The sequence below is a fragment of the Dromiciops gliroides genome, chromosome 3 (assembly GCF_019393635.1).
Source record: "Dromiciops gliroides isolate mDroGli1 chromosome 3, mDroGli1.pri, whole genome shotgun sequence".
Taxonomy (NCBI): Eukaryota; Metazoa; Chordata; class Mammalia; order Microbiotheria; family Microbiotheriidae; genus Dromiciops; species Dromiciops gliroides.
In genome coordinates, this window is record NC_057863.1 from 498,502,363 (window position 1) to 498,516,892 (window position 14,530).

Sequence of the window (14,530 nt, forward strand, 5' to 3'; positions counted from 1 at the left end):
TTCCCTACTTATTTTACTCTCTCTCCTTTCACCCTGTCCCTTCTCAAAAGTGTTTTACTTCTGAGTACTACCTCCCCTAATCCACCCTCTCTTCTATAAGTCCCCCAGTTCCCTTCATTTCCTAATGTTCTCTTTCTAAACACTATACTTCTATTTATTTAGCCTAAGATTGTATTACCTTTTGCAATTGCCATATCATACTGTTCATTCATCTTGAATTAACAGTCCACTAAAATACCAGGTCTTTTTCACACTAATTGTTTCTTGTTTTTGTTTTTGTTTTTTTTGGGGGTGGGGCAGGGCAATGAAGGTTAAGTGACTTGCCCAGGGTCACACAGCTAGTTAAGTGTCAAGTGTCTGAGGCTGGATTTGCACTCAGGTATTCCTGAATCCAAGGCCAATGCTTTATCCACTGTGCCACCTAGCTGCCCCCCACACTAATTTTTTCTTAAACAAATTTCTGTTTTAATACTTGTGCAGTTGATTTTTGGAGTCTAAGTATAGTACCTTATATTTATTTTTATTTCATTTAATCTCATTAGATTAGGCCTATTCTAACCTGTTATGATCTTAAATTTTAAGTCAATCAATTTATAGACCATTTTCCTTAGCTTCATATTACCTTCAAATCTGATAAATATTCCATCTATATCCTCATCTAAGTCAATGCTAATTACAGAGCCTTATGCTATTCTGCTTAACACTTTCCTTTTGGTTGAGCCATCAATCACTGTTTATCTACTTGTTCAACCAGCTGAGAACCCACCAAATTGTAATTATCTTTCAGTCCACATTTCTCCATCTTGTCCATAGTTCCATCATTCATTCATTCATTTATTTATCTATTTATTCATTCATTTATTTATTCATTCATCCATCCATTTATTTATTTATTTGGGGGCAATGAGGGTTAAGTGACTTGCCCAGGGTCACACAGCTAGTACGTGTCAAGTGTCTGAGGCCAGATTTGAAGGACCTAAAGGTCCTCCTGAATCCAGAGCTGGTGCTTTATCTATTGCACTAGCTGCCCCCATTCATAGTTTTATCATGAGACATAATTACATGCTTTGCTATAATCCAGGTTTAGTATTCCCTTTATTACTAATCTAATAACCCTATTTTAGAAAAATGTTAGTGTGGCATAATTGGTTCTTAATGAACTCATGCTGGTTTGTGATGCATATATTTTTACTTTTCTAAATACTTTACAAATCATCTTTTAATGATGTACTCTATAGTTTTTGCCATAAAGCAAAGTGAAGTTCACCAGTCTCCTGTCCATCTCAAAAAGTGGTCCTATCTCTTCCCCTACTTTGTCTCCTTTCACTTGCTAAATCAGCCCTTTGCAATCTGGTTTTTACCTCATCACTCAATAGAAACTGTTCTTTCCCACATTATCTTTTTTTTTTTTTGGCGGGTCAATGAGGGTTAAGTGACTTGCCCAGGGTCACACAGCTAGTAAGTGTCAAGTGTCTGAGGCCAGCTTTGAACTCCGGTCCTCCTGAATCCGGGGCTGGTGTTTTATGCACTGCGCCACCTAGCCACAAGGGTCTGAGGCTGGATTTGAACTCAGGTCCTCCTGAATCCAGGGCGTGTGCTCTATCCACTGCGCCACCTAGCTGCCCCCTAGTTACTGTTGTCTTTTGTTTGTTTGTTTATTATTTTTTTTTACATATAAGGTATTTTATTTTTTCCGTTACATGTAAAGATAGTTCTCAACTTTTGTTTATACAAGCTTTACAATTTCAGATTTTTCTCCCTCCCTCCCCTCCCTCCCCCCTCCCCTAGACAGCAGGTAATCTGATATAGGTTATATCTATATACCTATATACATATACATATACATATATATACATATATATATATATATATACACACACACATATATATATACACATAATAACATTAATCCTATTTTTGCATTAATCCTGTTACAAGAGAAAAAATCAGAGCAGTGATGCAAAACCTCAAAATAGAAAAAAAAAACAACAGCACCCAAAACAAAAGAAATAGTATGGTTCAATCAGCATCTATACTCCACGGTTCTTTTTTTTTTTCTTGGATTTGGAGATTCTCTTCTATCATGAGTTCCCTGAAACTCTTCTGTACCATTGCATTGGTGAGAAGAATATAGTCCATCACAGTAGGTCAACACTCAATGTTGATGATACTGTGTACAATGTTCTTCTGGTTCTGCTCATCTCACTCATCATCAGCTCATGCAAGACCCTCCAGGTTTCTCTAAACTCCTCCTGCTCATCATTTCTTACAGCACAATAGTATTCCATTGTATTCATATACCACAACTTGTCCAGCCATTCCCCAATTGATGGGCACCCCCTCAACTTCCAATTCCTTGCTAGTTACTGTTGTCTTAATGCAGATTTCTCACAGATCTATATTTCCAGTCCTGCTCTTTCCCTTGAGCTTCAATCCCATATCACCAACTGCCTATTGGGCATCTCCAGCTGGATGTCCTAGAAACATCTCAAACTCAACATATCCAAAACTGAATTATTTTTTCATCCAAACCTTTCCCTCTTCCTCCTTCTTCATAAACATTTTTATTTAAAGTTTTGAGTTCCCAATTCTGTTTCCCTCCCTTCCCTCTGCCCTCCTTGAGTCATAAGCAATCATATATAGGTTATAAATGTACAATTATTTAAAACATTACCATATTAAGTCATTTTGTATAAGAAAACTTGAATAAAAAAGGAAAGAAATAAAGTGAAAAATAGCATGTTTCAGTCTGTGCTCAATCAGTATCAGTTCTTGCTGTGTAGGTGGATAGTATGCTTCATCATTAGTCCTTTGGGATTGTCTTGGATCATTGTATTGCTGAGAGTAAAGTCATTCACAATCCATCGAAAAGTATTTTTGTCACTGTGCACAATGTTCTCCTGGTTCTGCTCACTTCACTATACATTAGTTCATATAAATCTTTCCAGTTCTTTCTGAAATGATATTATTTGTCATTTCTTATAGCACAGTCATATTCCATTACAATCATGTATCACAGCTTGTTTAGCCATTCCGCTCCTTCTTTTGAAGGCACCACTCACTATCTTTCCAGTCTCCTAATTTCTTCATCTCTGCATTATCCTTAAATCTTTACTTTTCCTTAAGCTACATATCAAATCTTACTATTTCTAAATCTATAAAATTTCTTGTATCCAACCCTTTCTTTTTACTCACATGCCTACAACCTTAGGCCAGGCCATTATCACCTTTTGCCTGAATTATTACAACAGCCTCCCAATTGATCTTCGCACCTCACATGTCCAACCATTATAGTCAGTCCATTATACACAGTGCTGCCAATATGGTTTTCCTTGTGGTTCCTTATTGCCTCTAGGATAAAACATAAATTCCTTTGCTTAGCTTTTTATTTTTTTATTTTTTTGGCGGGGCAATGAGGGTTAAGTGACTTGTCCAGGGTCACACAGCTAGTAAGTGTCAAGTGTCTGAGGTCAGATTTGAACTCAGGTCCTCCCAAATCCAAGGCCAGTGCTTTATCCACTGTGCCACTGAGCTGCCCCTGCTTAGCTTTTAAAGCCCTTTATGACCCTTCCGTAACTAATCTTTCCATTCTTATTGAACATTCCTCCTTCTACACTCTGTGATCTAGCTAAACTGGCCTTCTCTGTCACTCATACAGTCACTCCTTATCTCCCATGTCCTTGCTTTTTCATTGGCTGCCCCCAATCCTACAATGTATTCCTTCTTTACCTTGGCCTTATGGAATTCTGCTCTTCCTTCAAGAGATGACTTAAGCATCACCTTCTTTTTTTGGGGGGGGGGTTTGAGGCAATTGGGGTTAAGTGACTTGCCCAAAGTCACACAGCTAGTAAGTGTTGAGTGTCTGAGGCTAGATTTGAACTCAGGTCCTCCTGACTCCCAAGGCCAGTGCTCTATCCACTGCACCACCTAGCTGCCCCTCAAGCATCACTTTCTACATGAAGCCTTTACTGAGCTCCTTACCTGCTAGTGCCCTTCCTCCATAACTGCCTTATATTTCACTACTTTGCATTTATTCTCTTTATTTGTATTTTTCTATACATGTATGTATTTGTCTTCTTCTTTAGAATGTAAGCTTCCTGTGAGTAGGTATTATTTCATTCTGTATATCTGTATCCCTAGCATCTTACAACAGTGCCTGGCACATGTTTGTGGATTGATTGATTGGTACTTTAATCCAGTATGGCATAGCCTGAGACTTCCCAGTGAGTGCTGCTTTGTTCCATGAGCTATCCTGCCTGTGGCCTCTCTGCTTTTGATACTTAGCCCCCTACCCACTTTTGGTATTCTTGCTTCTGAGCCTTCCTAGCATCAGTCCTGATCTAGGCCACAGGCCTATAGCTTCTGTCTTTGCTCTGTCTTCTTTAGCACTTTCCAGACCCAGAGTCAAGTTGAATCACCAGCTCCTGCCTCCTGTCTAGGCTTCCTGGTCTGTACCTGCTGTGAGGCAAACCTCCTATAACTTGAGAGCCTTAACATCACCACCTGTCACAAAGTTGGACATTGATGGAAGACCCTGAACTGTCTAATCATTCCCCTCCCTCAATGAACGTCTCTCTAGTCACTGATAATGAATGAATTAAAAATGTTAAAGGCATTTATTTATCTATTTATTTATTCATTTATTTATTTGTGGTTTTGTTTGTTTGGTTGTTTTTTGCAGGGCAGTGAGGGTTAAGTGACTTGCTCAGGGTCACACAGCTAGTAAGTGTCAAGTGTCTGAGGCTGGATTTGAACTCAGGTCCTCCCGAATCTGGGGCCAGTGCTTTATCCACTAGCTGTTCCCATTATAGGCATTTATTAAGTGCTTTTTACAAACAAGGCAATGTGTTAAGTCCTGCAGACAGAAATAAATAAGCAAGCCCCTCTCCTCCAGGAGCTCACATTCTAATGGAGACAGCAAATATGGAAGGCTTCAGTTGCTAGTCAGACCAAAAGGCCCTAAGCGTGTAGTGGTAAAGCATATGGTAATGCCTCCCTTTTAATTGCCAAGGGCTTTGGTGTCAGAAACTTTCCCCTTGAGGCCTTCAGTAGCTATGGGCTGCAGTAGCTACAGGAGCAGTGGCTGGACTGTATACACCTCCACATTGGCTGCTTCCCAGGACGATGGCCGAGGGTGCTGTGCTGGGATCATTGCTCCTCCCAAGGCTCTAGAGTTTGGGGGTCCTGGGCTGTCTTTGCCAGCGTCTGAAAGAAGATGGTGGTCAGGGTTTGGCAGTGATAGCTTGACTCGCCTGGCACATGATGCTTCCTGGATGTCCTGATGCTTTAGCCAGGCGCGCTTGCCTGTCCTGTGGGTGGCAGTTGGGTGGCAGTTGGTGGGGATGGCCGGCCCTTCATCCACAGGAGCCACTTACTCTGATGGTGGCCATGAGATCTTGGCTGTAAGCAGCACTGGTTTTGCCGGGGAGAGCTGCCCTTCTTAGGGCTCTTGGGTTTCTTTGCCTGTTGGTGGCAGTTGGTCAGCAGTTGTTACCTGAGCTCATTCTTTAATGGTTAGCTTCTTTCCCCCCTGTCATAATCCTACCATCTGAGTGATGCTGAACTCCTTGCTGTCATTGTACAAACCCCATTCTCCGTCCACCCCTCCTTGCTGCCATATTCCTCTTCGACCCTCCCCCACCCTGCACCAGTGACCTACTCCATATCTACCTTCCACTGTGCTCCCTGGAATGCCTGCTCCATAGTTAACAAACTTGCTTTCATTTAAAATCTGTTCCTTTCTGATTCCTTCCATCTTCTGGCACTCATTGAGGCCTGGCTTATGATCCAGGAACCCGGACCACTCTTTCTAATACCAGTTACATTTTCACTCATACCTGTTACATTTTCACTCATACCCTTCCCCCTCCCCCGACTCACTAGTCATGGTGGGGGAGTTGGAATATTCTTTGCTCCCTGTTGCTACTTCCAGACTTTTTCCTCTTTTACCACTTGGTTCCTTGGTTACTTGTTTACTTTTTCTTTGAGGTTCATTCAGTTCATGTTTTTTATCCAGTTCAGTTTCTGGTGGCTGTTAATCTAGTGATCTCAGGACTCTCCCATCTCCCTAACTATACTATTACTGAGGGTACCACTATCTTCCCAGTTACCCAGGCTTGCATCTTTTACTCTTCACACTTTTTCTCACCTGCCATATCTAATCTGTTGCCAAGTCTTATCAATTCTACCTTTGTGATATCAGTCACCACCATCATGGTGCAGTCATTCATTATCTCATCCTAGACTATTAACCTTCTGGTTGGTCTTCCTGTCTCAGTTCTTTCTCCACTCCAATTTTTTCTCTATTCCACTGACAAGCGATTTTCCTAGAGCTCTTGTCTGTCCTAGAGCTCATGTCACCCTCCTACTCCGCAAACGTCAGAGGCTATCACCTCCAGGATCAAACATGAAATCCTCTGGTTGTTAGAGCCTTTCATGACACATATTATTCCTTTCTTTGCTATTCATCTTACCCTTTACTCCCCACTACATATTCTAAGATACAGTCACACTGGTCTTCTTGCTTTTTCTCTTCACCATCTTTTGATTCCATGCCCTTTCACTGGCTTTTCTCTGTCTTTGCTAGGTTCTTTGTAATTATCACCTCCTAGATTCCCTTCAAGTCTTGGCTTAGTCTATAAGAAAACTTTCCCAGTGTTCCTCAGATGTTAGTCCTTCTCTGAGATTATCTCTAACCTACTTTGTATATATTTTGTATGTAGATAGTAGTTTGCCCCAATAGACTGTGAGCTCCTTGAGAGTGGAGACAGTTTTTACCTTTCTTTGTATCCCCAGGGCTTAGCACAGTGCCTTATAACACAGTAAGCACTTAATAAATGCTTGTTGACTTGCTTTCATCTTTAATTCAATTCAACATACATTTGTTTAGTTTTTACTATATTACATAGGACATATTCTATTAGGCAGTGGGAATATAGAGGTGAAAAACAACACATTTTCTGCCCTAAAGTGGAAGGTATAGTTCAGTGCTTTTGGTAGTGGGAGAAAATAAAACACATATACAAATAAATATTAAATAGGTTTATGGGAAGGGAAAATTATGAAATAAGTCTGGAGAAGTAGGTTCTTCCTATCTTACAAGAGATCTTAAAAGCTTAGTTAAAGTTTTTGGAACTTATTCTTTTTTTTTTTTTAATTAAGGCAATTGGGGTTAAGTGACTTGCCCAGGGTCACACAGCTAGTAAGTGTTAAGTGTCTGAGGCCGGATTTGAACTCAGGTACTCCTGACTCCAGGGCCAGTGCTCTATCCACTGTGCCACCTAGCTGCTCCTAATTTATTCTGTAGTCACTAGGTAGACACCAAAGGTTTTTCAACAGGACTGTAAGGTACTCAGGAATTAGGTATCAGGAGGACTATTTTGGATGGGTTAGGATGGATTGGAAAGGAAGGAGCTTGGATTCATAAAGACCACTTAAGCACTTGAAATAGGTGAGATGTAGGATGGTGACAATGTGAATGTGTATGTGCTTAGGAGTTCTGAGTGAGTGAAGAAGATGAGGTGACTAATATATATAGTAATTTTTTTGGGGGGGCAGAGCAATGAGGGTTAAGTGACTTGCCCAAGGTCACACAGCTAGCAAGTGCCAAGTATTTGAGACTGGATTTGAACTCAGGTGCTCCTGAATCCAAGGCTGGTGCTTAATCCACTGTGCTACCTAGCTGCCCCTATATATAGTACTGAGAGAGCTAACAGGCCATGGCAACTGACTAGATCATGGTAGGTAAAAGAGAAGACTAAGAAAAGACTGAAGTTTTGAGCCTTAGTGTCTGAGAGTTTGATGGTTCCATCAAGAAGAGTAAGGAGGTTAGGGAGAAGAACAGGTTTAAATATAGGAAAATAAGTTCAGTTTTGGATGCTTTTGATCTTTTGTTCATGTTTACTTAAAATTATGAGTTGGTTGATTTATTCCCTTGGTGGTTACATTGATCTCCTCAAATCCATCCTCTTTTTCTTCCTCATTAGATTCATGTGTTTGTATCATCAGAATTTCTATCTTGAGAGCCTCCTATCATTTTTGACCTAACTCTCTTTTTAGAACATCAGGCCATGGGAGCCTTTCTACCAATTGCTCCTGAATTCTGAATTCTGCCCCCCTAAAGTCTGGATTCCATGAAATTATACTTGGTCTCCTCCTTGTCTGTCATGAACTCTAGGATGTTTCATTAACTTCCTTCGCAAGGGTTCCCATTACTTCTATTTCACTAATTTGGTTCCTCTTTCCTGGTCAGCACCAATACCTAACTTTCCTTCTGCCTTCTCAAAGATGAAACCATCAGTCACTCTGATTATAGAGGCTTCATCAAGACTTTCTAGGTATATACTACTCTTCAGTATCTTAGATTTCTGAACCAGATTTCTACTTTTGCCCAGTCACTTAGAGTTTGGTGTTTATGGGCCACATCAAAGGAGAGATGTTTGTAAGGGACTCCATTTTGTTTTGTAGAAATGCTTAAAATAGGGGGCAGCTAGGTGGCGCAGTGGATAAAGCACCGGCCCTGGATTCAGGAGTACCTGAGTTCAAATCCGGCCTCAGACACTTGACATGTACTAGCTGTGTGACTCTGGGCAAGTCACTTAACCCCCATAGTCCCGCCCCCCCCAAAAATGCTTAAAATATTAAGATCACAAAAACTGTCAGTCGGTATCACCCAATATGAGTGTAACAGTGCATTTGATAGTAGTAAATAACATTCAATGTAGATGTTGTGGTTTTCCATTTTATGAAAGTCATGACACAATCTAGGTTTTTTTCCCCCTGGTCCTTTGGGTTCACTCTTATTTGCATGACTAGATTAGATCATTCAAAAAGGAGTGAGGAGACCTAGAGTTTTGCAGGCTCCTTTCCACAGCTGACAAGTATTTGTGATCTTGGGCAAAAATTTAATCTATTTGCTTCAGTTTCCAAGTCTGTATACAACAGAAACACCTACCTGTATCACATGAAATACTGTTGAATAAAGAATTATGCTTGGGAAAATGCTTGTTATTCTGGAGAAAAAGGAGGATTATAAATCTAAGTTTATCTCCTTTAGTATTTTTTTTCACAACACCAGACTCATTCCCAATGTCACCAGAGGTCCTGTGCTTAAATGCTAAAGCTTTCCCCTGAAAATCAATATTCACAGAACAGTTCATATGATTCAAACCAGGCCTCAGTAGATTGCCTTTTTTTACAATGCAGTTCTCAAACACTTTGGACTAGTTTTTAGTAAGTCCTAGACTCTAGCAGCATGAGCATCTTGTCTTTGATATTTCTACCTCTTCTTCTCCATTCTACTGTCAGTCTATTAGCATATATTAACTGACTTATATGTATCAGGCACTATGTTAATAATAGAATCTGAGGTGTGGTTTTTTATTTTGTCTCTCCCTCTCTTGCCCCTCTTGAAACAGCGAAAAGACAAACTACGGGAGCATATGCAAAGGATGCACAATCCTGAGAGAGAAGCCAAGAAGGCTGACCGCATCAGCCGCTCCAAGACCTTCAAGCCTCGAATTGCCTCCACGGACTATGACAGCTTCACGTTCAAGTGTCGCTTATGCATGATGGGCTTCCGGAGACGAGGCATGCTGGTAAGTTTTGGAACCTTCAGGCCTCTTTGGTCCTTCTAGTCTCATTATCCAAATTGTCTGTTCACAGCAATGGTTTTTTGTGTTCCAGGACTAAATTATTTTTATTTGCAGGTATCCAGGGTTTAGAACAAGGAGTACCTGGAAAGCTGATGAAAAAACTACTCTAAATTAAGGGGGCTCAACTTTTAGCCCTCTTCTCTGCTTCCTTCATTTTCTCCCTTTATTCCCATTTGTTCTTTTCCTTTTTGAGCTGCTAGTATTCACTACGTGGTATTTCTTTCTTCCCTTTTCTCTCTCTCCCTCTATTTTCATTCTCTTTGCAATGTGTTTTCCTTTTGGTTATTTTCCTTTTGCCTCTTTGTCTTTCTCTTTTTGAATCTTTCTCTCCTAGACATGAAACAGTACTGGGGTGGAGGGAAACCTTTCCTCCCAAGGTAGGGTATATGAGCCCTGGTTTAGGGAAAACAACAGGATAGGCATTCTGTTGCTAGTAATTCATTACCAATCTTATTACACTTGCAGAAAATAATGTTGCCAGGAGGAAAAAAATCATGGAGCAGCATTTAAAATTCAGAGCCTTTATATGCTACTCAGTATTCTCAGAAGGGCTGGGTCACTAAATAATGAAAGATAAGTTTCCTTCTGGAGAGTTCACCAAAGGAAATTCATGCAAGTGTGATTTTGCTTTCTCCAACAGCAATTCTTTCAGCCAACGACTGTTAATGGGATCCACAGTGACCCAGTTCACCTTCAGCAATTGGCTGCAAGTGAGTGTTTACCCCTTGGGGTCAGACGGGTCTGGTGCTGCTGGTTCTGGCCAAATGCGTTATTGTGTTTGTGCATTGCATCAGAGAACTCCAGCTCCTAGTGTCCAAGATCATAGATGCTTACTCAGCTGCTGGTCCTAATAGGATCTCTTCTCTCTTTTGCTCTTTCCATTTAGGTGAACCATTTATCAAAGAGGCACCCAGATATGAAGATAGAAGAAGTGCCTGAGTTAACTCTGCCCATCATCAAACCCAACCGTGATTATTTCTGTCAGTATTGTGATAAGGTAAAGGAAAGATACCCATCCCAGCAGGCTCTGTGGGAGCCTTGCTTGCAGCCAGTTTGTCTGCATGTACAAATATATGAGTGCTCTTAGCAGATGGTTCTCTGTCTCTCAGTAGTTTTCCATACAGAAATGGATGACTTGAGGTAGATTCAGTTTTAAATGAAAATTTCCAGTAAATAATCACTTGATTTACTATGTCTTTCTTGATTTCTTTTCTTTTCTCTCTTAGTTCTAAGAGAAGGGCAGAATGTTGCATATTAAAGCTCTTAGTTAAAAAGCCCTATGTTTGCATTCCTTTTAAAATCATTTTTTTTAAATGAGCTTATTGATTTCTTCTGAGAATGAACATCACAGTCACTTTCTATAACATATGGATTTGTGACTGTGTATTTGGAAAAGCTATGAAAAAGGGCTTACTTTTATAAAACATATACATATGTGTATGTATATAATATACATGTGTGTGTGCACTAATGTGCTTTGGTTCTGTTATTTAGAGCTCTTTTTTTGTGGAGCTAAGAGAAATCCTTAATGTTGCTGGTGATCATTGCATTGAGTTTCTTTTTTTTTTTAAAGCAACTAATTAATTCATTATTATTATTTTTTTTGCTTCACATTGAGTTTCAAAGAAAACCCTCACCAAATGATAGCTGGAAAAAGTCTCACCGTGAAGCATGAAAGGGGATCATTAGACTTGCTATTTTGATGGGGCCTCATGAACATGACATCTGTCATCTGAGAGCTGCAGTCATTAGCACTGATTGGCAAAGGACAAAGCCAGCTATGGGAGGCAGCAATATGTAGAAGGAGAGAAATGGATTGGGAGTCAGGAGAAGCAGACTGTAGGTAACTAGTTGTATGAGGATAAGCAAGTTACTTACATTCTCTGGGCCTCAGTTTATTCATATATAAAAGAAAGGGACTCAACTAAATGATAGCTTAAGTCCCTTTTAGTTTTAAAATTCCATTTTTCTATGAATAGAGAACTACTTTCTATTTCTATGAATATGGCCTCTCACTTTAGACTATGCACTGGGACAGCCTTTTTTATATGAATTCAGGGAAAATGCTGAGCATGTCTAATTCCTATTATGTTGTCTTTCTAATCTATATTACATTCTCATTACAACTGCTAATAATTTTTACTGTATCACATAAAACCATTCTTATTCACCAGATACCAGTTTTATAATTGAATTGGTCTATGCATAAATTTTAAGGAAATAGACTAGAGGCGTTTATTGCAGTTATGTCAAATCACTATTTTCTATAGGTTTACAAAAGTGCTAGCAAACGGAAAGCCCACATTTTGAAGAACCATCCAGGAGCTGAGCTCCCACCAAGCATCCGGAAACTTCGTCCTGCTGGCCCTGGAGAACCAGACCCTATGCTGAGCACCCATACTCAGTTGACTGGCACAATAGCTACTCCTCCTGTCTGTTGCCCCCACTGCTCCAAGCAGTACAGTAGCAAGGTAAGAGGAATTGGGATTCAGTCTTATCAGTCTTTGTCTGTCTTTCTTTTTCTCCTTGAGTCTGTGGCTCATGTCAGTATCACACTAGACTTTCTGAAATTTCTTATATCCCTGGTTAGCTCTTCCTGAATTGGGTAGAAAATGAAAATATTCCTGTAACTCATTTGACATAGGTGATTGTCCCTGAAGCCAGAGGCTACTTATAGCTAGGGATGTAAAGAGAAAATTCAATTAGGTGCCTGCTGTGTTGAGAGCACTGCCCTGGGTGAGACCCATATAGCTAAGATGTGGGTACCTCTGCACTTCACAATCCAGTAAGAGAAATGCAGTATGCAATAATGATAGGACAAAATGGAAGATAAATGCATAGGAAAAGTACCAAAGGGGACTTAGAACTATTAGGGAAATGAGAGCTCTCTGGTAATCTTAATTCTGTGGAGGGTAAAGAATATTGGACTAAGCATCAGGATGCCTGAGGTCAAGTCCTGGCTCTGACATACACTAGCTGGTCTATCTTGAGCAAATCACTTAAACTTTATGAGCCTTGATTTCCTTCTCTTCAAAATTGGGGGTAATACTTGTCCTACCTACTTTACAGAATTATTAGAAGGAACAAGTAAACTCATAGATAGGGGAGGAAAACTTCCTAAGCCATGAAGTGAAATACAGATGTAGGAAGATCGTGGTATTGATGATAATGGTGATTAGTTGATTCTGGTATGTTCTTTTCCACTGGATCTTGAGTTTTCCTGTATTTCATGGTTGTTGGCACATAGCTGATGTCCTCAAAGAACTTAGATTTAGAGGGACCCAAACCAGTGTTTTTCAAAGTGCCCTGGGTCTGGGAATGGGAGGTATGCAGAGGGTTTTGGGGCGGGAGTGGGTGGAAAAGGAGGGTGTAAGAGAGTTGAAAATGGTCCGTGTTCCAGGGAGGCTATGGATGTTTAAAGAAAGTTCTCTGAGGGGCTCTGGCCTTGCTATATCATCTCCTTTTTCTCTTTCAACCCTAACGGTTTTCTTTCCTCTGAAATGTTGTGCCAGTATGACTTGCTCCTCTCAGCAGTTTTTTTTTTAAATTAATAAAGTATTTTATTTTTTCCCGTTACATGTAAAGATAGTTCTCAACTTTTGTTTATATAAGCTTTACAATTTCAGATTTTTCTCCCTCCCTCCCCTAGACAGCAGGTAATCTGATATAGGTTTTATATATATATATATATATATATATATACACATAATAACATTAATCCTATTTCTGCATGTCATGTTATAAGAGAAAAAATCAGAGCAATGATGAAAAACCTCAAAATAGAAAAAAACAACAGCATCAAAAACAAAAGAAATAGTATGGTTCATTCAGCATCTATACTCTGCAGTTCTTTTTTTTTTTTTTCTTGGATTTGGAGATCCTCTTCTATCACGAGTTCCCTGGAACTCTTCTGTGCCATTGCTTTGGTGAGAAGAATATAGTCCATCACAGTAGATCAACACTCAATGTTGATGATACTGTGTACAATGTTCTTCTGGTTCTGCTCATCTCACTCATCATCAGCTCATGCAAGACCCTCCAGGTTTCTCTAAACTCCTCCTGCTCATCATTTCTTACAGCACAATAGTATTCCATTGTATTCATATACCACAACTTGTCCAGCCATTCCCCAATTGATGGGCACCCCCTCAACTTCCAATTCCTTGCCACCACATAAAAAGCAGCTATAAATATTTTTGTACATGTGGATCCCTTTCCCCTTTCCATGATTTCTTTGGGAAAAAGACCCAAAAGTGGTATTGCTAGGTCAAAGGGTATGCACAGCTTTATTGCCCTTTGGGCATAATTCCAAATTGCTCTCCAGAATGGCTGCCTCTCAGCAGTTTTTAAAAAGAAGGATGACATGGAAGACTAGAGAGCCTTTGGGAGATTTACATGTGAAAGTGTGAGAGTGATTTAAGTCAATCTGCCAGTAACTCTTTTACCCTCTTCTCAATTCCTACAGACCAAGATGGTACAGCACATCAGAAAGAAGCATCCTGAGTTTGCCCAGCTCCCTAATACAATACATGCTCCACTAACAACAGCTGTAATCAGTGCCACCCCAGCCGTTTTAACTACCGACAGTGCAACTGGAGAGACTGTAGTGGTAAGGCTATATAACTATCTCACATCTTATTCTTCCTTCAGTGTCGGTTGCTTATTTTTTATCATCATAATAGGCACTCTTTTTCATTGAACAATTGGTAGAATACCAGAAGTTATCCCAGCTGTACTTTGGCATTAGCTGGATCCCAATATCCTTTGATCTTCTAGCCAAGTTAGTGTGCCTGGGCCTGGATCACCAGCTTATGTTCTCCGTGACTTTCTTCTTTCCAAAGAGGGAGAGGCAAGGGCACTCTAGTCTTTGGCCCTTC

At 40.1% G+C, this 14,530-nt stretch overlaps 1 protein-coding gene across 3 annotated transcripts in view; it reads left to right on the forward strand.

The window, feature by feature from the left end:
• PRDM10 (PR/SET domain 10) overlaps positions 1 to 14,530 on the forward strand; it is a 160,548-nt gene that overhangs the window by 118,507 nt on the left and 27,511 nt on the right. For all 3 annotated transcript variants that reach the window (XM_043994757.1, XM_043994758.1, XM_043994759.1), the window contains 4 exons: positions 9,417 to 9,596; positions 10,540 to 10,650; positions 11,924 to 12,124; positions 14,119 to 14,262. In XM_043994757.1, coding sequence (XP_043850692.1) covers positions 9,417 to 9,596; positions 10,540 to 10,650; positions 11,924 to 12,124; positions 14,119 to 14,262 — 636 coding nt within the window. The remainder of the gene's footprint in view (positions 1 to 9,416; positions 9,597 to 10,539; positions 10,651 to 11,923; positions 12,125 to 14,118; positions 14,263 to 14,530) is intronic.